The sequence below is a fragment of the Epinephelus lanceolatus genome, chromosome 1, assembly GCF_041903045.1.
Source record: "Epinephelus lanceolatus isolate andai-2023 chromosome 1, ASM4190304v1, whole genome shotgun sequence".
NCBI lineage: Eukaryota > Metazoa > Chordata > Actinopteri > Perciformes > Serranidae > Epinephelus > Epinephelus lanceolatus.
The window spans coordinates 10,389,170-10,414,194 of NC_135734.1; the positions used below are offsets into that span (position 1 = coordinate 10,389,170).

The 25,025-nt window shown below is 42.4% G+C and overlaps 1 protein-coding gene across 12 annotated transcripts in view; it reads right to left on the reverse strand.

The window, feature by feature from the left end:
• foxp1b (forkhead box P1b) overlaps positions 1-25,025 on the reverse strand; it is a 185,460-nt gene that overhangs the window by 40,049 nt on the left and 120,386 nt on the right. For 8 of the 12 annotated variants that reach the window (XM_078173654.1, XM_078173570.1, XM_078173541.1 and 5 more), the window contains 3 exons: positions 19,661-19,825; positions 1,573-1,710; positions 1,218-1,325 (listed from right to left, as the gene is read on the reverse strand). In XM_078173654.1, the coding sequence (XP_078029780.1) occupies positions 1,218-1,325; positions 1,573-1,710; positions 19,661-19,825 (411 nt within the window). Of the gene's footprint in view, positions 1-1,217; positions 1,326-1,572; positions 1,711-9,250; positions 9,690-19,660; positions 19,826-25,025 lie in introns of those variants that run through there. The other 4 variants (XM_033627320.2, XM_078173716.1, XM_033627322.2 and 1 more) reach the window with 2 other exon arrangements.

The following is a 25,025-nucleotide window of genomic DNA, read 5'->3' on the forward strand; positions in this document are numbered from 1 at the left end:
CGAGAAACGCGACTGAAAAAAGGCGAGAGCGATGGGGAGAGAAAGAAAACATCGGCGGAGGGGGAGAGCCTCTCGAGGCTGCATCCATTTCCTGTGATCATACATAATATGCTTCAAAAGTTGTTTTTTCTTTTATTCTCATGCTCCATTCAACTGATCAATTGCACCTCCTTGCACCCCCCCTCCACCTCTCCATCCTCACCCCCCCTCTTTTCTCCCTTGCTCCTCTAGTGTTTACATCAGATGCGACTTGGTGACAGGCCCTATCTGAGGCCGAGGAGCTCCGCTGTCATGTTGATTTATGGGAGCATCACGCCACAACTTGTCCAAACTGAAGCCCGCAGTTCATTAATTAGGGAGCTACGACTTTGAAGTTGGGAGCTTCGACAGGACGCGGACGTGCGCGAGCGAGTGCAGATGTGTGTGTGCATCTCGCTTTTAACATCGGCCTTAATTTTCAGTGCTTCCTCTACTCTCCAAACATGGAACTCAATGGGGACAAGAGCGAGAAAAAAAAAATCCCCAGATTGTCTTTGAACTTCTTCTGACCGCACAATAATAATTTGCTTTGTCCACAGCGATGCCTGTATCCTCCAGTCATTAACACGCATTAAGCTGCTGCCTATGAGCGAGCCCTGCCGTACTGGAGGGAGCGAAGGAGAGAGCGAGGAAGATGGAGAGGAGAAAAAAAAAACTCAACACAGGCAACAAAGCTGGGAGCGCTCTCTGCACTGATATCTCACAATTACATGCCTTCTCTTCCTCTGCCATTTCCATGTTAATTACCGAGAAAAGCCTCTCAGATTTATATGCTCCCTGTTCCTGCCTTTCTCCCTTCTGCCTTTCATTATGTCCTACATGAGGCTCACAGAAACGGTCATCTCTTTGTTGCACAGGACACTTGTTTACTTGAAAAAAAATCTAGAACAATGGGCCGAGGCTCAGGCTCTATAAAATATTTTACATTTAATGTGAAGACTTTTCCAGAAAAAGGGACACTGTATTCTTAGCGCAGCATCAGTCAGTTGTTACCATTTATCCGGCAAGTCTGACATGCTAATCAGAAGCATGAGTGCACTTGATTCTCCCCCTCTCCTCTCTACTTTAACCACAGTCTGGAAGCAGATGGGGTTGAGGGAGGGAGCACACATGCCTTCCATGCTCTGTCTGGCCAACGGGTTTGGTAATGGCAGGCGGTTGGAGTGATGTCAGCCTACCTCTTTACTCTGCTTGCTGCCTGCATGCTGCTGCTGCTGCTGCTGCTGCTGTAAAAGCTGGAGGTGGAGCTGTTCCTGCTGCTTTTTGTAGAACTCTTGGAGTTGCTGCTGCAAAAAAGATGGGAAGGCGACACGTGAGTGAAAGTCTGACAGTCGTATAAAGTCAGCAGTGGGTTTTTGTGAGAATTTTCAATACTTTGAGGAATGTTGTCTTTGAGGCTCCCGGGAAAAAAAAAAAAAAAAACGAGAACAGAATAGCAGCTCAAAGTGAATTTATCTTTGTGAAAACGCTGTCTATACATGAGAAAATTTTCAGACAAAATGATTCCTGACGTGAATGTCAGATGCACATTACCTGCTGTAACATGAGGGCCTGTTGCTGCTGGAGGAGAACCTGGAGCTGCTGAGGGCTCAGGACTTGCTGCTGAAGGATTTGCTGCATCTGCTGTGGAGTTATCACTTGAGGTGTCATCATAGCCACTGAAACTGGAACCTGCACACACACACCAAACAAGCAGACAAATGTAAATCATGTGTCCAGTAATATAGCGAGAATTAATGCAGGAAACAAAAAGCAAACCATCCTCTAAACCCAGCATGCAAAATGTGAGAGGCTAGAGATCACTGACATACTGATTAGATATGGAAAATGACTTTCCAGGGATAAATGATGCTCAACAAACAATATATACAATATTTAATATGTATAAACTAGCCCCTTGCTTTTGACTTGATTCTAAGAATTTATCTCAAGTGCCATCTCAATGTGTTACAAGCTGCGGATACCCTCCAACAAAAACACACATTTCAACCCCTCTAACTGTTATGACACCACACAAGACTGAGGCAGGCGAAAGGACACAAGACAGCCAGGCGTGGATCATGCCTGTGGAGTAAAGGGCCAGTGCATCCACCCCAACCTCCATCCTCCAACCGACCTTCCCGTCACACACACACACACACACACACACACACACACACACACACAGCCCTTCAGTGCCATCGGATTTTGATCAGTGTCTTCTCAGAGCTCGCCGTTTATACAACATGGCAAATATGCCATACCTGAGGACGTGAAAGATTGCCTCAAAAATGCTGCGGTTGGCTCGTCGCATGCGCGCGACATGTCATGTGAGAACATTTCATTAGAGACGCTGTCAACAGCGATCTATTATTGTGACGATACAGAGTGCCTGGAGGAGGAGCCACGGTGAGGAACACGCAGGCCTCTAACTAACTCCCAGCAGAAAAGGTGTGAGTGCATGACTCCTCAAAACAAGTGATTTGTTGTGACACTCAAAGAGCCCCCACAGTTGTCAGGGTGCCTTAATTGCTCCGGCGGCGTAGGGGACTCGCAGTGTGTCTGGATGCTGCCACTCACTGCTATGATGTGCAATACCATTAAAAGCTCCTTTCCTTGACATTCGGATGACAAACAGCGACTAAGATGTGCTTGATAGTGCTGCGTCTTTGCACTTGTTAATATGTTGTGGCGAGCGTTCTTTTGTGTATGTGCACGTATACATATGTGCATATAAAATGTGCTTTGTCTCTCTCTCAGGCTGATGTCAGCAGCTGATAGAGCGGAGAGTCTGTCAGTGACAGTCTGTCTTCACCAAGGTTACCCAAATTGTGTGGCCGCCTTATAGCTAATGACACCCCTTTGAATTTTTCATGCATTTCTGAATGTAATGTCGCTGTTTAAAATCTCCGGTAACGAAGGGGCTTTTCTTGACACACACCCTGCATGCATATCACCTTATTCATTCTCCCCACTGTAGCATAAAACAAAAACAAAGCACTGCCATAATGAACAGCTTGTACTGCAAATGCAGAGGAAAGGGCAGTGATGTCAAATAGGACAGAGCAGCTTTGATGCTCTCCGTTAACTTTATAGAGCGGTGCCAGACTACACTGTGCTGTGTTCCTCCAGCCCCCAGGAGAGCGAAGGAGGCTCAGCCCCACCCAGGACTAACACACACTTCACATTTCTCATCTCCAGCACCAGGCGTAGGGAGCGCGAGGAGGAAAATGCAATATTAATTCCCCCCTGTATTATGTCTTAATATGCAGTTCATCTTGACTTTTGCACATGACTTGTCCTGTCATTTGCATAGCCCCGGCCTCCCATTTCCTAATTTCACAGTCATTATCCACTGAAGTCCTTTTTTCTGGGCATCGCTAATTTTGATGAACTATTTTGAAGGTCAACCAAGCAGCCCTGTCTTGCTGACATGCAAGCGCCATACATGATGTGATATATAGTTCCCATCTAATGACATTTACCCCCCACGCACACCGAGGATAAATAATAATGCCCCCTTTTTTTCTGAAGCTTTTCTTTAACTGCACGCATTAAAAATCTACTCCATACTTGTCATGCTCTATTTTTACAACCATGTTAAAGCTGTAAATTTAGTCTTATTTTCAAATGTATAATCATTTTGTCATGCCATATTATATAGAGTGTGATGTGGAGGAAAAAAAGGGAGAGCAAACTCCACGTTAACACAGAGATTTTTACACACTCCAGCTCTCAATAGCTGCCAATTTCATTACAAATTACACTGAGGTTCCCTTCAATTTAACTGTCTTAATTCTTTACACCTTGGGTGTATATCTCATCATGGTTTCACACTTCGTCTTGTCAGGAGCGTCTGGCTCACAGTAACTACAGCTGGAGCAGCTTCCTCTGTGCACAGCCCCAGCAAGAGGCTATTACAGACCCCCATTTTATTACCCATTACTACTGAGGTCATTAGCAGCAAGAGGGATTGTATGCTTCTTAACCTATTGATCAATGTAACTACTACCATTTAATCCTGTGCTGAAGGAGTGAAAATCTGCCTAAGACTGGATCCTATTGAGAGGGAGGGCGGGAGGGAGCACTTTAACTGAAAAATATTGCCCTGGCCGCGGTATCATGCCCATTTAACGCAAACACGGGACGCCAGTCGCCATTTAGAGCACTCCCATATGGTGCACTCCCTTATCTCTTGGATAACATCATGACTCCAGATGATCCACAAAAATATATCACCATCTAAAGATAGTCTAAAAGGGGGACTTGTACTGGGCTAATAACTGGAGGGATCCACTGAGCCCAGCTCTAATCTACTCTACCGATATGAGGGTGTGAAAAAGAGGACATTCTGAGGATGCCAGAAATAGCTGACGTTTATGAATTTCACGAAAGGTGTGGCGCTCTCCAGGTGCCTCCCATGCATAAACATTCAAACCTGGAACATTCTCACACAGCTGCAGAGTGACTGGAGGCGATATACTGTACCAGCACAGGCCTGCTGCCGGCCAAACACACACACACACACACACACACACACACACACAAATCTAAACTGTGGCATGTTAACTGTCACAAGCACATACAAGCACATGTGCAGCCCATAACATACTCTATATAAGGAGCACATTTTCCATATAGAGTGAGACAGTATTTGCACTGTATATTCAGTATAAATGTGTTTATGGAATAATGGAAACAGAAAATAAAATTATTAATATAAAGCATTTAAAATGTTTTAAAAAAAACTATATTAAAATCCTTTTGTCAAAGCTATAGATCATTCATTTCCTTCATGTCATAATTCTCTACACCACCACTAACCATGCATACACACACACACACACACACACAGTCAGTATAGAAAGCATTTGGCATTGAAGGACACCTACAGTTAGCCAACTTCAAGAGGAAAATATGATAATCTAATGAGGCAACACAAACCGCACATCTGAAAACGTTAGAGAGTCACTGATTCAGAGTTAATGAAGACGCTCCCCGAGCACCCCCTCCTATCACAAGTCAGAGGTCAAAGCCCGGTGAGAAGGAGAAGGGGTGAACAAGACTGTGAGATAGCCCCTTTCCCCAACACCGAGGCAATTAAGAGGAACAGAAATGAGGGACAAGGAGGTGAATGTCAGTGAGACCAGCACAGACGTTTTCACTGGCCGCAAAGGTGCAGCTTCCCCGAAAGAAAAAAAAAAGAAGAAGAAGAAAAAAAAAAAAAAGGTTAAAAAAAAAAAAAAAAAAAAAGAATTATCAAATTTTCATTTGTGCTCCCTGGGGTCATCTTGTTTTGGAGGGGCATCAAATGGAATGGAGAAGTAAAAAAGAAATAACAGGCCCTGGAGAAATCACTGAGTCGAGTCCGTTTGATGCTGTTGTTTTACCTTGGCCTGCAGTGGCGCAAGGAAACGACTTCCCATCCTGACTGTGATCTCCTGCATGAAAATGTAGCCGAAATGAGGATTTCACGGGAGCTATTGTACTTAAGTGATGTGTGAACATAATTAGTCGTCGACAAGACTGGAAAGACTAATTCCATATTAACCATTCAAGTTGATTGAAATCTCTGAGGTGGAGAGCATTTATTTCCCTCTTAAGAAAAAAAAAGAGAGAGAGACGTAGTATATTCACACCAATAAACTTTTCCCCTAATAACAATAATAATAAAAAATAAATAAATAATAATAATGATACTATTACTAATAATAATGATAGCTTGTATATAAATTGTTACTGAACATAATTTGTGTACACAAAACATATTTTGGATCCTACATTTAAAGTACGCCTGATGAATTTAAAAAAGCAGGACAGACCTACCCATCATTACGTGTGTTGAGACCTCCATTACTCCCTCTTCCTCATCCACAATCAAGCTGTTTCAAAAATGTTTACACCTCACATAAACAGGATAATCACATTTTGTCTCAGTTTACCACACAATATACATTTTCTGAACTGGGTGTAGGGTGTGAGGGGGCGAGGGCTCAAATTATTTGAGCAACTGTAAAAACAAAAGTTAAGATTGCATTTTAATTAACTTTTTGACTACAAACAAACAGGTTTTTTTTTTTTTTTTTTTTCCGCCAGAGCCGGTCCCAACGTCGGGTTTAAACAAACAAACTGCACGGCGAAGTGAAGCGAGCTCTCACACCCAACAATAACAGCTGAGCTGCGAGCTGAACGCTGTTTCCCACACTGGAGGCAGCCACCACTGCAGGTGACCACTGCTGAGGGGAGAGCACAGAGGGCACCCCCACCCCCCAACCCCCCACCCCATCCTGACACACACAAATACACACATACACACGCACACACACTACAAGAGGGACCATCCTTTGCATCATGTTTCATGCTATTTGTATTTCAGAAAAAATGTATTTTATTCAACAATAAAAAATCAATGACCAAGTATTTTTTTGTAAAAATAATAGAGGTAATATCAAAGTAACATTTATGAAGCTGCATTTACAAACATTACAAAAAAAAAAGAAATTTGGTCACAAAATTTAAAAAAAGAAAAAAAAAAAATCCCGAGTGCTTCGTTAGATTTCAGAGTGTGACTCAATGTCCTGTCACTCTTTTTGACCTTTCAAGCCACACCTCCAAGTGCGTATCCACAAGACCTCTGAGTTCTGAAACCTGCCTTACAAGGGGTGACTGCTAATATCTCACACACACCACCTTTCTCTGTTCTCACCTTTCTCGGAAACGTCTTACGATCAGTGTTGGGGTGGAGTGCGTAGCCCGTGATCTATGGTTCATCAGCTCTGCACGGTTACGCAACGGTGCACGTCTTCAGATGCACTATTTGACTCGGTTGAGATTTAATTAAGATCACACCCTCTAAAATCCCTTTTAAATGAAACTGTAGTTAAAAGACAATGGCTGACACATCCTCGTACAGATTGTTTCTATTCTCTGCACGCCAGCAATGCAAAGCTAATCCTTGTTTCCATGACGGCAGACGAGAGGGCCACAAATTCTGTTGCCTCCTGACACTCTAAATGTTGTTGTGTTATGTGACTCATTTAGAGTGTACAGCCTATTAATAAAATTATATAGAAAAAGATGCTCAGGGTCAGCAGCAGCTTCATAGCAAAATACAAGCTATGTCCAACTTGTTTATGTCCACACACAACTCAAATAATCCACCCTGATTTTCTGGGTGCAACATGTCAATACCATCACATACCTTATTGTTTTAAAAATATATAGGTCATGACAGAGATGAGTGGTGGAAAAGACCTTCTGCCATAAAACACTCCACACCATGTAATCTCATTATTATCCTGCCATCTCAACCCTTTGAAACACATGGCATCTCAAGTGTAGAGTTAATCTTCCTATCTGAAACAGAGACGCACAAATGACCCTTTAAAAAAATGAATGAAAGCCTTTTTCAAGTAAAAACATGTTTTAGTCGGGAAAGCCGGGGAATAACAGCAGAGAGCAGCTGGTGGCTCACTATATCACTGCTAAACTATTCCCCCGTCTCTCCTCTCTGTCTTGCCTGCCTGCTCCAGTACAAAGCAGACACCGTCCCTGTAAAGGATATCCCAGCAAGCCGTGAGGCTCTGGTGGCTACCCCCTGTGCCCCCCTCTCCGGGTACACAGCTAATATCTGGTTGCCTATGTCATGGTTTAGAAATGACAGGTGCTCGCAGCCCCTCGCCTTGACAGGCCACTGCACAAATAACGCCCCTGCCTGAAAGGGCTAATGCACTACTAATGAACAATAAATCAACTTTGATTACAAACTGTCAACCCAATCAGCTCGCACTCCAGCTCTCCCAAACTGCGAGTCTCGGCACAGCTGCACGGCATTACGGTGCACACTGCCCTGTTTAGGCTTCGCTCTCCTCCTCCACCACCATCTGATATTCTCCTCCACTATTCTTCTCCATCTCTCTTTTCTTTCAGGCACCCACTTTTTTTTTTTGCACTGATGCAAGGTGCTGAAACATTGCACCCTAAAAAGTTTCAGCTCAGTGGTGAGTGCAAACAAAACCAAAAACAGCACTCAGAAAAGTGAATGACATGTAAGTCCTTACTATATGTGCACGAGTGTATTACTTACAATTGTTGTAGTAAAAATACTTGAGGTCATTAAACAACATAAAATCAATAACTGTCCTCTGTGTAAAACCTCAAAGCTGTCAAATCGGACTTAAACTTGACAGCAGAAAAAAGAAGAAGAAAGAAAACGACCACAACTTTCCCTCCTAAATGCACACCGCAATCCCTTTGCCACAAACACAAACACAGGCACGTACAAACATTTACACACTTTTCAGGAAGATATAAGCGATGACATTTGGAGTGACAGCGTGTCTCCAACGTGGTTTTGTGGTGACGGTGTCAAATATAGAGCTGTGCCAGCCTGTCTTAATTCACTGTGACACCATGAGGAGAGTGAGGATTAGTCCAGGCCATAGCCTGAGAGCACACAAAGTCTGACCAGCACTCATTAACTCATAAAAGCAAATCATCGCAAAACACACAACCAGAAAAACTCAACATGAAACAAAAAGTGGAAGACTTCTTTCCTATGTGTCATGCCTTACCCTGGAAATATTCTAAACAATAAAGCAGTGTTATGAGAAAATATGAGGAAAACAACAATGCAAAAGAGGAGGCAAACCTGTCTTATGTTTTTCCTACAACTTTCCATAATTCAAACAGCACAGAGTACAGTACCGGATCCTGCTTAACTGGTTAGCTCACTATCAGTTAAGTAAACAATACTAAACAAACAGCATAAAATGGCAGACAGAAACTTGCTGTAAATGGTTGGGTTTCTAATACTGCAACTGACAAACAAGCAAAGCTGAACAAACTGTTGCTAAGACTTAAAGTGAAATGCTCAAATCCATCAACATCCCAGCAGCACACAGATAAACACAAGCAGCTAATCCATACAGGGTTGTTTTGAAATGCAATACATTCTGGTACAGTTAATCTAATGTACATGACACCTGCTTTCTGTGCTTCTCCTACCAGCACCAACCTGTAAACTGTCACTGCCTCAACAGCAAAGTAAACCCTGGATAACTGCTCCTCTCACACAAACTGCATGACAAAATTAACCAATTACAATGACACAACCTCAACGACAGACAGACAATAAAGCCTCCTTCTCTCTTTTTCCCCGGTCAAATTAAATTGTCAAGTTTTTTACACAAGAAAGCAGGCAAAATCATAGAAATCAATCATATTGACAAACCTGACAAACTCCATTTAGCTGGCAGGGTAAACAGAGTGCTGGGCCACGCGGTGTGGAGTGAAGCAGAGCGGAGAGCAGAGCGGCGAGGGAAGGAGAGAGAGAGAGAGAGAGACAGTAAGAGAGAGAGTGAGTGAGTGAGAGAGAGAGCGAGGTAGAGGCACACAGGGCTGGCAGGCAGGGAGGCTGAGAACAAGCGCTGCTGTGCTGTGGAGTCTCCAACCTTCCTCGGGATACAGACAGATTGCACGCGCAAGGTTGCTCCCTGGCTGACAAGATACAAAACTATCCAATCAACCACGCCCTTCTCCACCAATCACAACCAGCCCTCTAAACATAATCAATTCAAATGGGGCCACACAATAGGGAGCCGCGGGCTGGGCTGCAGGTGAACTCGTGCCTTTGTGTGGGGGCCCCTTTCAAAAAAAAAAAAAAAAAAAAAGACACAGTTGACGGCTGTTAACCCTTTGACCTCTGCCGGGACTCCGGCCGTGCTATTGAAACAATGGGAGCCTAAAGAAAAGAGGCCCTTTAATTAAACAACAGATAAGTAAACACAGCTATCCAGCGGAAAGAAAGAAAACTGGCCCCGCTATCAGCCCCTTTATTGTTCTGCTAAATGGAATTGTTTACAGTGCCGGAACAAAGACACAACTCATTTCACATGCTGAAAACAACAAACGCACAAACAATCCAGACGCTTTGTACTTATTTGGACTTTTTCTTCCTTTTACATTTTCTCCAAGCTGAGACAATAACACATGTATTATATTTGAGAGCAAAATAATGTATTTATGAGAACAGTTTGTTTTGCCTTCCTGCTCTAATGTTAATGTGTACACTCGCATTGTAGCACGCAACTAGTTGCAATACACTGAGACAAGTTAGTGTGTATTTTGGTCATAAAATCAACCACAGCAGCACAAACTTTTTTTCACAGTTTTTAAACACTTATCCTACAATTTGGCCTCAGACGAGCTCAAACCACTTACATTAATAGCTAACATTACACCGGCTACGGAACCAGGCAATCCATCCAACTCCATCCCAATGAGAGCAATTAGCTGTCATAATATCATCACACTCTTTAACACCCATGTGCACTCAGTGAGGGGAAAAGACGGGAGAGGGAAACAGGACCCTGCCACCTACTGGAGATCCTACTGAACTCACCAGGAGAGACAGCAGCCTGGCTCCTGTCAACATATACACTGTATGTTAACCGTCTCACTGAACCAACTCTACCTTTATCTCAATTTAACTGTGAGTACATTTCACTCTATAGTACATAAAAACTTAAAGGCATGGAATAAGACCTACTTATTGTAATGACAATAAAATCACTAACTTGTGCAACCCACTTAACAAAGAATTAGAGGAAAGGCATGAGGCAAGATTAACACCTCACTTTGTTAATTATCATGACAATAAACACAGAGCTGAATAACAGAGCTCTAAAACACAGCTCATATCAACAGCTATAAACCCTTGGCCAAGGATGAAGGAATGTTCATGGGATGCATTCCAGTCCGCAAACACACTGGTAAAATAAACAGAGCGGCTGCATAACAAGCCACTGCTCTCATCTGCTAATAACTAACAATGAGCTCTGCTAAGCTGGCCTGACCTATATAAATTATTGACTGGGACACCTCAAGTGTCAAAAGTGACAATTCCAATACATATCATAGTGAATAATTAAGTGGAAGAAAAGGCGCTTTTATTTTCTATCTGACACCCTCAAGACGGCCCGCGCAAAAAAGACAGTGACATGCAGGCATGTGCTTACAACTGCACGCACGTACTCGGCGCACGCATACACACACACACACACACACACACACACACACACACACACATGCACAAAGTGGTTTAGGCTACAGCCACACTCTTCTCCCCCGGCACTCTCCCTGGGGTGGCATGTCGGCGTATTCTCAATAAAACACCTTCTTAGCAGTAATAGGCCACTGTTCTCATTTCAATGCTCCCAAAGGCCTCATGATAAATTTAGCAGACACACAGTTCAAGCTTCTCCTCTCACACACTGTCTTTCTAATCCATTGCCTCTGTGCCTGCGCCATGTAAAATAATTACACATATGTGTCGATGTGATACACACGCTATATAGATTTTTTTTTCTTTCCGCGCACAGAGAAACATCAATATCCTTGAGCCTTGAACCGGCGTTCCCCCGTGATAGTTTACAGAGAGTGCTGAGCGATTGTGCTCATGACAGAGTGGATGACATTATATTTCCTGCTCGAGTTAGAGTGAAAGTATGAGTTAATGTCTGGGTCTGGCCTGAGCTCTACTCCGCTCGGCTCTGGCTAAAGATAACGACTCGCCTCCAATTACAAAGCCTTCCCAAAACACTAACACAGCCAGTGAATAAAGCCGCACCGGCATGCCAACCCATGTCTTACTGCTACTACACAAAGAGAAGGAAAGAAGTGGAGAGGAAGTGGAGGAAAATACAAAACTAGAGTCATTCCTTTTCCTTGAGAGGCTCTGGTGACCTGGACCATTGTCATGAGAAAACAAACACAGCCTGTTTCCCTGTGTGTGTGTAAAGTAAATCATTGTTTACTGATAGTGGGAGTCAGCAGGGCAGGTGTGGGACCTATATAAATAACAGCTGCTCTATATAATATCGCCAAGGCAACAAAAATACCTTTTAGTACAGTGCTATAATGTGTTCTTTTATTTCTTTATCTTTATATTATTTCATCTTTGCCCCCCATTAATGTCAAAAGAGACACAAAGCATTCAATCAACCCTTTTCTTCCGAGCTACAGTAAAACTTTGACTTGGCACAGTTCACAAAGAACCTACATTTGTTTTCGGTGACCTACTCGCTCGCACTGACATCATACAGGAGACTGCTATGTCATTTCTGCTACAGCAAAACAACAGCACAAAGAACTTTTTGAAGAGGTGGAATCTGTCTACTCTAAAGTCATAACAAAACTAAAAGTGATCTGGTCTTTTCCATTCGGGGCTCATTTTTTTTTAACACGCTGGCTTTTGTTTCACTTGACTTGAATTTAATGTTATTCAAACTGCATTTATTTTATATTTAGTTTATTTTTCCATTCGCTTGTTCCTGACTCAAGTTTAATTTTTTTAATACTGTTGATTCTTTTTCTCATTTTGTTAAAATAAAGTGTATTTCCATTGTTGCGACATGACAGTGAACTCACCTTTCAACATCTGCAACCCACCGATCCTCCCTCTGATACTTGGAATAAGTCATATTTAAAGTGAATGAGGTTATCACCCGAAGCAGACTGGAGTTACAGTAAGTCACGCCTGAGTCACTTAGTTCCCTCTGGTCTATTATATATGGGCTTGGTTATTTACTTTTAATTTCAGCATTCAGGAACACATTGTTTAGTCAGCACATGTGAACTCTGTATTTGCAAAAATATTTCCTGAGGTGATATGCCAGCCGGTGTATAACGGAGCTTGTGTTTCAGCGTGTAGCGTGCGGTTTTTCACCTAGTCAAAACAAGAACACTTTTTGGGGTTTGAGCAACATCAATTTAAGGAGGTGGGGGAATTTCTGCCTCGTCTTGTTTGGCGATTGATTCATCTTTGATTTAAATCAGAAACTATATTAATACACAGAAAATTAGAACTCAATAACAATGGCTCTGTGGGGGCTGTGGCAATATAAAAATAATATGATCACTAAATCTGAGGTAACAAATAAGAAAGCAGCAGTTATTGTAATTATAGTGAAGTGTAATGTATAGCCTTTGTTCTGCAATCACAAATATATGAGATTTACTACAATAATTACACTGGTTTAAGCAGAGTACGAGCAACTTTGCCACGTGGGTGGTTCTTGTCATCACTTTTTAAGGAACACTCTTAATGTAGGACGCAGGCTACACTTACAGCACCGCTAACCACCATGATTTACTGTTTAGCTAACCTTCTCTGTGGTGTTATTAAACAGTATTTGTTAGCCTGTCCTGTTTCCAACACCAACCAATAAAATTACTCCGGAACATTCCTGGAGGTAACAGATGAGCACTCTACATATGAATTTCTTTTAACCAATAAGCAAAATTATAATGTTAGTTTGTGCTTTCTGCACATTGGGTGTAACTACATGGATGCCTGGGCTGTGCACTGAGATGTTTTACTGTACAATGTCCAACACAAACATAAAACACAACTCCAATGATGTCCTCATGTAGCTAAAGGGCCCTTCTGTCTCTGCTGTCTGTGCGAGACTCTGTTTCTCTTTCCCACTCCTAACAAAAACTGAAAATGGAATCAGAGAATCGCAAAGCTGTCAAAAGTGTGCGATGACACCCAAAGAGAAACTGCATTGTGAGTCGATGCTGACTTGACTGCACCTTGCATGGCTGTTAGTGTTTATTAATGCTATGGTTGACTGTGCATCCATCCATCCTTCCACCCCTCCGCAAAGGGCGTGTGAATCACTCCAAACAACACACGCTTGACATCAAGACAAAGTGCCAGAGGATGACACAAAGATACAACAAATTTTAAGGGGAAGTGTGTTTGTGTGTGTGTGTGTGTGTGTGTATCTGGGCGGATGACTGAGTGGGGTGGAGGGGTGAGAGGGTTCACTGCTTGAAGGGAAACATCAGGCCTCAAATGAAAAGAGGGTCCTGAAAATGGTAAGTGGCTCCCAGCGCTGTGACTGGAGTCAATTCGACAGTCATCGTCTTGGCTGGGAGAGAGCTCCCAACACAGCAGCCCCCCCTCTGACAGTTTCTGCTTGGCTGCGTGGAATTGGGACAGATGACTTCATTCTGACAGGATTATCCCAAACCTGGTTCTAATCTATACAGTACACATAATACATTTTTACAATATGACAAGGAAAACAAGCAGTAAAGGAGACGGCCTGATCCTGGGGTTCCACGCAAGCACCGGCCGCCGTGTTGTGCTGATCATTCCTGACAGATTATATCACCTCAGAGCAATGCGTGCGTCAAAATGAGATTTCATTACAGCATCACCTTGAGACTTTTTACAAACACAAAGAGATGAACTCCTTCCGAGGATCACGCATACAACTGATGAATTGTGGGATTTTACCGTTGGAGACACTTTGCAGATGGAAAGGGGAGCGATTCTGAACGACAGAGCCTAAAATACTGATGGCAGTGGCACATTCTCAAGGTAAAGAAGCAAAGGCAATTTCAGCAAAGAGTAACAAAGCTCTTAGAGGAATAGTTTGACATTTGTGTTCCTTATATGTTAGATGCGAAGACTGATACCACTCTGTACCATGGACATGATGAGGAAGATAGAAGTCTCCCCTTACTCAAATTGTGAAAAAATGAGACAAAACATACTGGATATGTCCGCTGCCACCTTGCACTGGTGATGTCATTTGGCTCCTGAGTCTGCGCAGTAACGATCTCCACGGTATCAAGTTTCTGCCCATACACCTGTCCGACCAGGAACGCCACTGATCACTAGCACACCGGTTGGCACACACAACTGTCAATCATGATGTCACTTTTTATAGCAACAAATAACAATACCAAACTACACACAGCAGCGTGATAAGAACCCCGCCCCATCCGCTAAGATGGAGGGGGCTGAGGAGCTGGTCCTCATCCATGGAGATTGCCATGTTGCAGAGCGTGTTGGAAAAACACTGATTTGTAAGGTGAAGCTGCTTCATTCTTCGTTTTTAAATCACCTGATCCATTTCTTGTGGAGAAGAAGAGACCTCTGCGGATAATCTGGCTCCCTGTAAAAACCTCCTGAACAATGAGCACTCAAGGAATTCTAACTGGGAAAAGTTTTAGCTGGATGCAATCTACAATCCACAACACTAGATGTTGCTAAACCCCCCTAAATCTTGCACACTGTTCCTGAATGGATACATTTAAGCCCGAACACTTTGAAAGAAGGTACAACAACAACCAATTAATCTGTAAATTATCTCTTGTTCTGTCTGAAAAACAACCTGCAGAAATTTGAACTTTAATAAGTTGGTTAATCTTGGCAAGCTTAAAGCAGTCGTTAGGTGAATTAATTAGAAATTGGCAATGCTTTGATTTGTGTTTTGAGAGAGTGCCATACTTCTTCTGTCTCTTAGCACTTTTTTGTACTGAACTTTTTTCCCCCTCAAAATGTATATTAACCGAATATTAAAACACTCCCTTTGTCTTGGCCAGGTGTCCCCTGTTTAAAGGGAATTTTTATCTCATCCCAGAACATTAATCCAGTCTTGTGTTCACTGTCACCTCGCCAATGGGCCACCACTGCCGTGCCACTTTGGGCCACTGGCCGACTGGGCTGCGGGAACACCTCGAAATGCTGCCTCAGATTGCCCTGCAGCACTGGCTGAGCTCCAGCTGACAGGCTTCGGCCTACTGCTCTAATGACTTACAGATTGGAGCGCTGTGGTATACATGTGTCAGGACAATGCCATGGGCTTACTGCAAAAACAGTAGGAGAGGGAGAGAAAGAGAGCCAGCGGCTTCTCCCTGTCCTGTCAGACAGAGGCTTGGCCCCTGGATTGTGTCACATCACGCTTCCCCCCAACAGACCACAAATGAAGGATGTGAAGAGCAAACGTAGGGAGGAGGGGCATTGGAGGGGCGCACTACAACTTAAAAGGCTTTCATCCCGTAAACTGAAAAGACATTATCTTTTGACCTGGAGATGCCCTCTGTGAGGCTGTACACTATGGTGTGAAAACACAGAGAGAGAAAGGAGAAGAAAGAAGTGTGGATTGTGGCTTTAACTGGTTATAGTACAGATAAGAAAATTGTCTGCTGGCATGGTTTTTTGAAACATTATCAGTAGTTTCTCTGTGTCTAAAGAATAACAAGTGATGTACATTTGACATCCTGAAAATGTTCAATGCAACATTTATCAGAGGATAGTGAATAGTGTTTCTCATTGAAAAACAAAAGGGAGTCACATAATTATAATAAATATTAAAAACAATGAAACCCAAAGGACAGAGATGTTCCTTCAGCTTCACATTCTTTACAGAGAATCACTTTAAGATGAACCATGGGAGCTCTCAATAGTAAGTAAAGTGACGTTATCTTTTTCCGAAACCCTTCTCAATAAGCAGACTATCTGCTCTGAATCTAGTCATTCATGTAGTCTCATTACAATCAGTGCAGACATACCGCAGACAGCAACCAGTCAATGTCATTTAAGCAGCGTTCACACAGGGAACTTCAGCTGGCTGCTGGCCATACCTCACACTGCACCAGTGACATGAATAATGAAGGCCAATCTCAGGCACCATCCTGGATGGGAAACAAGCATAATCTAGGCATTACACTGATAGCAAAGACGCCATGTTGACACAACATCTTCAGCCCAGCTGAATGCCACATAATCCCCTGTAGGAGGTGGATGCCTACCTAGGATCTCTTGCAATGAGGTGTAGTTAACCAGCCAGGCTTGCGTGCAACACCACAAACGTGCCTCAATTTCCCCCCTCCTCCCACCTCGGCGCTGGTGGACTATCAGCGAGGGTCCGACAGTGTTGTTCCTAATTACCTATTTCTCCACTCCTGATCCTGCGGCTGGCATAATTAGTTACCTGGGGCTGCAATCCAATTTGAAGTGATGACAAGAAAGTGATCCATGAAAAAGTAATAAGTTAAATCCAATTTCAGCCTGCCTCTAATTAAATGCACATGGAACTAATGAGTCAAACCCTACCATTTCACTGATAATGGTAATTAGCGGGGTGGGAGTTGCCGGCTCTCGTCGTCGTGCCACTGTAGGTGTGAAGCGCAAAAGGTAAAAGCGGCATGGATTCTTTTAATCACACGTGTCATTCAGTCAATGTAATTTACTGGCTTTTTGACCAGTCAAGTATGTTTAGCTGCTTTCCAGCCTGCGTAGCAGCTGTTTGTATATCGAGCCTGATTAAAGCGCCTCTAGGCTGCTGAGTATACAGCGGAGGCATCTTCATCCAGAGGCAGGGGAGGGCGGTGTAGGGGTGAGGGGGTGTGGGGGGGCACCCCTGTTGGAGATATAAAACCAAAGAGCCATTTAATGCTGATCAAGGATTCTGAGGCTTGTTTGACTCATATTTTTCCCCCCTTTCCTACTCTATGCAGGTCTTTTTTTTTTTCAGATGTTCTGTATATACCGTGCTTCATTATTTTTGACTTGAATAAGAATGAATTGGAAAGTGAGTCACATCTCCAAATGAGTAAAAGTCTCTCTGCACATCTCCTCGTGCCTAATGGGAAGACTGCTGAGATGAATGGAGCCTCGTCCGCAGATCAGGTGCTTTTATGGGGTGTCAGCTTACTACACAGCCTCATAATTGTTGGATCATGTCTTTTGATGACCCAGTCCAGCTCAACAGAGAATCATTATCCAGGCTGTGTGATGGAGATAGTGAATGTTCTGTGTGAAGGGGGCTCCTCCAGGCACGGGTTTGTTCTTGAAAGAGGAAGTGAGATGAGACTCTAACCGTTAACCTCCGGTGTTTCACGAAATGTGTTTGTGTGTGTGAGAGAGAGACGGTGCAAGGAAATGGAGAAAACAAGAGAAATCTCACCACCAGAAAATCATGAGCGAAGAAAAAACCCCCAACAAAAACAAATGTAATACATCCTCACGCTGATGTTTATGTATGAATGCTTGGCTTTAAACTGTGTGTGTGTACGTGGCTGGGGTTTGTTTAATTAGCAGAATATGTAATTCAGAGATAAACAAACACTTGTCTGGACCTGTGGCTTTTTCATAATGGCAGTTTCAACCCAGGGAAAAAAATGTAACATATAACATTAGAGAGCAGGCAATTTACAGTGTTAGATACTACAGCGAGCCTGGGCTCTCTTCACAAGAACCGGGCAGGAGAGGGGAGGGGAGAGGAAGCGGGGGAAAGGGCCCGACTCTCTTTTCAATAGCTGAGTGACAGCTTGGCCAAGCTCTCTGTATACATTAATAAATTAGAATTTTAATTTTGTCTTTGTCTGCAGGAGATGGTCTAGTACTTCACTATGTACCAACAACTGGCTGTACGCTGGAATCTGCCGTTGCGGTCCCCTCTGTTGACCTCTGCAGCACAATTCCCTGCCAGGCTGGGGAAACAGTTTAGTTTGATCCTTTCAACTTATTTGAATCCTGACAAATATGCACACAACTGAAAGGTCATCACAGTCATATTTCATCCTCTGGAGCTATTCCGAAGACATCTGCACAACAAAGAGGCTTTTTCACAACCTGACATTAGACCTAGCTGCTACAATAGCTCATTAAAAGGGCCCCCAATGGGATAGTAAGGGTATTAAATATTATATATATACACACAGAGAACAGGGCCTCCGTATTAATTACCAAATATGCCCTGAAGTCGTTTGCAATTTCACACTGACACAAACAACCGCTCCTTGTTGAAACAAAGATATACATCTCTGAGGCAGCTGATCTGAAAATTAACGTAAATATTGCATCAGATATGCAGCGCCATCTATATTACAAGCAGAACAAGATGAAAAATATTTTCTTTTTCCTTGCAGTTTTTTCTTTGCATCACAAAGGCATTCCAAATAACTGTCCTACTGCCTCTGTACCTCTCACCGGCCTCACACTCTCCCATCCCTTGCTTTCCTCTCTCCACTTCACCTCCAAGCCCTCCACCTGGATTACCCACCCCACTCCTGGGCTGCTCTGTAGCACCTCCTGCTGCTGGTGGTAGGGACCTACCTCCTCTTTTATTTCTGCCATGTGTGTGTGTGCTGGGCAGTGATGAAAGGCAAACACAGAAAGCATGGAGTTTCCTCTGTTTGACCGGACTCACTTCTCAGTGGGAGGAATGAAACTCCTCTCTCATGTCTTCCTCCACTTCTCACTCATTTCCACACTTTCTCCTGCTTTAACCCGAGCTGCACACCTCCTAGACTTGGCTCAGTCAGAAAAGGAAAGGTCTTTTGACTGCAGAAGTCAGAATTAGCAACACATGCTGATGTGTGTTACTGTACTGGAATGACCCTGGATGAGCTCATGTCACCTAAAGTGGCCACACAGATGCTTTCTCTAACATTCTGGCCTATATATTTCACAACAGCACCCGTTTCTACATACCGCTGCTTCTAATGTTCAGTGTCAAGATTTAGATGACACATGGCTGATTATGTGTGTGTGTGCATGCGTGTGTGTGAGAGTGTGTGTGCTACTAAATCACACATGATGCGTGAGCACACATAACTGCAAATGTTGCACTGCCAATATTAATTTCCTGTTTGTGAACTTAGCCTAGTGCTGTGCTTTTCTTGCACACTGTGTTCTACAGAGAGTTGCATAAGTTCACTTCTTTCTTTCTTTTTTTTTTTTTATATTTGATCAACCACAAAGTCAAATAAACGAGCCATCTGATAACAATGAGCAAATAAATAGGAGTGTCTGACAGTGACAACACATTTACAGTACCTGTAGGCTGTGCTGCTTGTCGTTGGCTTTGGGGGATTTGCGGCCAGTGTTTGGTTGAGACTGCAGTTGCTGTGATGGGGGATGCTGCTGCTGCTGCTGTTGCTGCTGCTGCTGCTGCTGCTGCTGCTGCTGCTGGAGGAGTATCTGTCGAGCCACTTGGAGAGCCTAATAAAGAGAAATACATAAAAATGATTTTTTTTAAACAATCCAATATGATTGCTAGAAGCAGATATGCTAAAAGTCCCTTGGGGACACTTTGATGCCTGTTATCAGAGCAGATGTATCCCCTTACAACAATATTCCCTTGGCCTTCTGATAGATAACAAACAAATATTACAGACCATCCTTTCATACTCTCACATTCAGAGTCATAAATCTGAGGCTGGCATAAACAATCCCTCCACAAAAACACACCAGGAACAATGATCAGATGTCAAAACAAATTCGCAGACGGAAAGAAGACAAAAAAAAAAAAAAATTAACCGCAGCCTTCCAGAAGAAATATTTATCTGTTGATAAGTTGCACTTACAGCAAACACAAATGGTCAAAGACACTATCAGTACTTTTGATCCTCCTTTAGCTCAGTCAAACTCCCCAAATAAAAAGGCTTTATGGCTGCTTCAAATATCTGTTAAAGGACACGGCCTTCTCAGTGGAAAACAAAATACAGTGCAGTCACATGTTTATTGCTCCAGCTACTCCCTTTTCCCTTACGATAAATAATCAAACATGCCATCCAGAGCAAACAAAGCTGGAGAGAGCTGGGGGGGGGAAAAACACAGTGGTCTTGAAAACGCTCGGCGATACCAAGAAAAGCAAGCGTTGTGTTCCCACAGTGAGCTGGCCAGCCTCACACCTCCACCAGTAAACCATCTGGGTAAATAACTGGCCTCATTCTTTCCATGTTCCTCAGACGATTGCTCCCACAATTAAACAAACAGTCGGGGCACATCCGAGCTCATCTCGCAGACAGACAATCTTAAAGTTCTCCAGTCAATTGTTTGAGGAGTTCAGAAATGTTAAAAGTAAATGACGGAATGTTTTACAAGAAGATAGTAAGAGAGAGAGAGCACAAAGAAGGAAAAAGTTAGAGCGACGTGTGAACAAGTGAGTGAAACCTGTGAAAGACTGTGTGAAAGTATGATATCTACAGGGAAAGGGCAAATAAAAAGCTCAGTGTGGATGGATGAAAAGATCGAGATCACTTTGAGAATTGGTCTTAGTGCCAGTAAAGTCTGACAATACTTTAAGACAGAAAGGCGAGAGACAGTCCGGGGTTGGAGTGAACAGCTGTATGATGGTCTGTGTGTGGGTGTATGTGTTGACCCTCCCTAACACATGGCTGTCCGATGACATCATGAGGCATAAATATGACCACAGGCTACAAAGAGGCCACGCTCCTGGCATTTCACCATGCTTAACTTTAAAGTGCATAAATTATCCCTCTCTCTGTCTGTCTCTGTCTTTCTCTGTGCTCTCATGTAAAGATAAACGACACCAGAGCAACATATCTCATTCTGCATGCCTAATTGTCCTCTGCTTTGAAATTTGTGGAGGGGGAAGCCCCCCGCAAGAGAGTATACTCATAAAGAAAGTGCACAAATTGTATAAACTGAAACTAAGAAAGATGTGAGCAAGATTCACTCCCACACATGAAGGCAATATTTACATCTTACATTTTAGGCCTTTAGCTTGTCCTCCGGAGCAACCTACAATCTGGTCGTAAAATCGGAAAAAAACACACGGACTGACATAGGGAGTGGATCGGAAAACTGCTAATGCATTGTCTCTTGCAGTCATGCAGAGCATGCTGATATTTTTTCATCACATTATGAAACTGTTTAATCATCAAAATCAGACAGATATTCTAAAGTGATACAAATTGTTTTTGAAAGTCCTTAACATTCCATTTTGTCCTTAACAAAGCCATTTTGTTTCTCAGTTAATAAAAGGATATTAGATATTTTCAAATTCTAACATTTTATTGGACAAAAAATTCAGCTTGATTTCCACTTAAAGTAAAAAGAAACAACAACTAAAAAGAGGGTATTCTATTATCAAATCACACGCAAAGTTAGCAAAGTCACCAACCTTTAAAACAATATTCATAATATTAATATAACTTGGTGGGGGATAATGTGAATATGTACATTAGCAGCTCAGATAATCTACAATGACCTATAACGTGCTGATCTTTTAGGTGTGAGCCACCACAGCAACCTAAACTTAAGAGTTAACTTAGATGACTAAGACAGTGAGACACTGATAATTCATGAGGAAATTCAAAAAAAAAAAAAAAAAGCATTCTCGACGCCCAAGGCGTGGTATTACGGGCACGCTGAAGAGTAAACAAAGTTGTCTGTTTTCTTTTCCCCTGTAACTGATGACACATGCAGTGAAATGTGTGTGCAGCGTCTATGCGAGTGTGTGTGTGTGTGTGTGTGTGTGTGTGTGTGTGTGTGTGTGTGTGTGTGTGTCTGCGTTTACAACCGAGGGTGTTGGAACAAAGAGAGTTGAGTCAACAGGATATGATAGGAAATTCAGACAGTAATGGATGAAGAGATACATTTCTGGGAAGTCTTCCTTCACTGTCATCTCCATTTAAAGCAAAGAAGAAAAAAAGAGTGAACTTGCTCAATGATCAGTTAGATAAAGAAACTGTGACCGCAAAAATGTGCATTGTTAAAACAATGGGCTGTCAGCAAGAACATTATTATTCTCATATTGATGCTTTTAAGACTATGTTGTGATATAAATATAATGTTCTAAAATGTTACTCAATCATGCAATAAAACACATGTAGCACCTGAGTGTGACTTGTTGTATACATTCCTTGGTAACAACAAGAAACGTATATGAACATGGGGTAACTATGACTACATTATGGTAAAGTCTCAACTTTAAGTGGAGGAGTAACAATTTAAATAATGATGGCATTTTGCAACATAAGATGACACATAGCCTCCCACCATCATGTCAACAGCTTCATTAAATTACCCTTCCAATCAAAGTAAGGGCAATAATTATGTGATCATGCACTTAAATATATATTCAATGATCTTCTTGACAAAGGCAAATTAACTGAAATCACACTGCTGCCTGCCAGCGCATGCCTAAATATGCTGTCTTAATAACTTAACAACAAAGCCAAAGATACAAGTGGAGCAATGAGACAAAAAGACAAGCGGGGCTGAGGACCTGTGTTGTGTTGTGAGGTGGGCTCCACGTTTAGGAATGTTGCTGTCATGTTTGTATTTTCAAAAGGCCACTGGAGCTGGCATGCCTTTGAGAGGCCTAATGCTGGGCTAAAATAACCTATTGTGAACTGTCACTGCCATGTTTACACAGCACCCACTCCTCTATTTCAGAGCTTGCCCCCCTCCTCCTTCTCCTCCTCTGGAATTTATCTTCTTTTGATCTTCCATTCAAAGGTACTGGACGCTTGATAGACATGCAAGGGTAAGAGCTGCTCCAGACAAATATGATTCACAGGAAACTGATGACAAGCACCAGGCATCTGATGCACAGAGGAAGGAGGGAGAGAGCATGTTGCCTAGGTGCTATAATATTCCAGACCAAATGACAGATGAGGTAAAACCGATAAGTAAAAAATATTTAGGCCAAAGTAGATAATGAAAACTCTGGTAGGCTACCCCAAGAACTATAGGCTACTGTATTGAAAATGGCCAACTGGACAGAATAATTCTTTTATACTGTATATAGGCCTACATTAGGGAATTAAGGGTTGGACATTATCCATGGCCCACAGGCACAAAAAGTTACTCTGTGGCCACCAAATATCCCTGGAGGTGGCCCCTTGTGGCTACTAAGTTTTATCAAGTCTCTCAAGAATGGCACTGCATGTCTAAATGAGATAACCTGTCTGAATAAAGATTAAATACAGCATTTTAAATCCTCATTCTGTGAGACTTTGCAACACAGCGTTACAGTTCTTGAACAGTACTTGTGGTATCCCATTATCCCAAGGATGACAGAAAATGTGTCTAGAATGAACAGAGATCTTTTCTTGTGTATGTATAACTAACGCTAAGCAAATAAATGAAGCCACTGCAACAAACGCATCTTTATGCTTTATGTTATCACTGAGAGAGGAGCTAGTTAGCTGTTAGCAGGTGGGCAGCAGAGTTCTGTTGTGTGTTTCACTAACTGAACTGACAGCTAACGGAGCTAACTAAGCTAGTTAGAGCTAACAGCTAACAGAGCCAACTGAGCTACTTAAATCTAACCGCTAACAGAACTTACCGAGTTTCTGTTCAGAGGAATAGAAAGCATTAATCAGTGAACTGTAGTTTAATGTGACAACACAAGTTTGCAGTTGATAAATGTATGCTAACTTTACTGAAGTACTTCAGCTACATACAGTTTGGAGGTAGCATTAAAAGTACTTGGGTTTGGAGTTAAAATCATTTTTACAGATTTTAAAATCAAACCTTTATCTTGCAAGAGAATATAAACAATATGTTTACAGAGATATTCTCATTCTATCGATGTCTTTTCATATTGAAGCGTCACAGATAAGGAAGGCTGTGTTGACTTGCTTTAAATCACATTTTCTGTTATTTTTACATAAGTTTACAATGGGCCATCAAATATGTACTTCAGCCACCAAATGAGATTTCTATGATTTAGAAATAATTTATTTTTTCTCATGGTGTGACTTCATAATTAAAACAAACTGATGACTATACTGCCATTATCTTTTATTAATACAATAGTGGTAGAATGCAACCACAACTCACATGTTCACGTCTACTAACATTTCACCATCCACTAGGTTTGGCTGAAAGGGATGTATAGCCTGATCTTACAAAACTGTTATAGGCGGGGCGTCGGTGGCTTAGTGGTAGAGCAGGCACCCCATATACAAGGCTGTTGCCGCAGCGGCCCGGGTTCGAGTCCAGCCTGTGGCCCTTTGCTGCATGTCATCCCTCTCTCTCCCGCTTTCACACTTAGCTGTCCTATCCATTAAAGGCAAAAATGCCCAAAAACATATCTTTAAAAAAAACTGTTACAGGCGATCATAATGTCGAGAATTGGGTTTTAAATGACCAGTTATTGACATTTCTGCATCGAGACATATTCTTTAAGAGAAAATAACAATGCATCTAGGGCTGAAACTGTTAATTTAATTTAATTTAATCTGCCAAATATTTTTTAAATGAATTGATTGATCGCTTAGTCTATAAGACTAAGTTCCCGCACGCCACAATGGCATCTTCAAGTTGCTTCTTTTGTTCAACCACCAGTCCAAACCCCAAATACCTCTTCATTTACTATTATAAATTACAAAGAAATTTGTCCTAATATATGCATTTTATTGTATACTTTTTGATGTATAAAGAG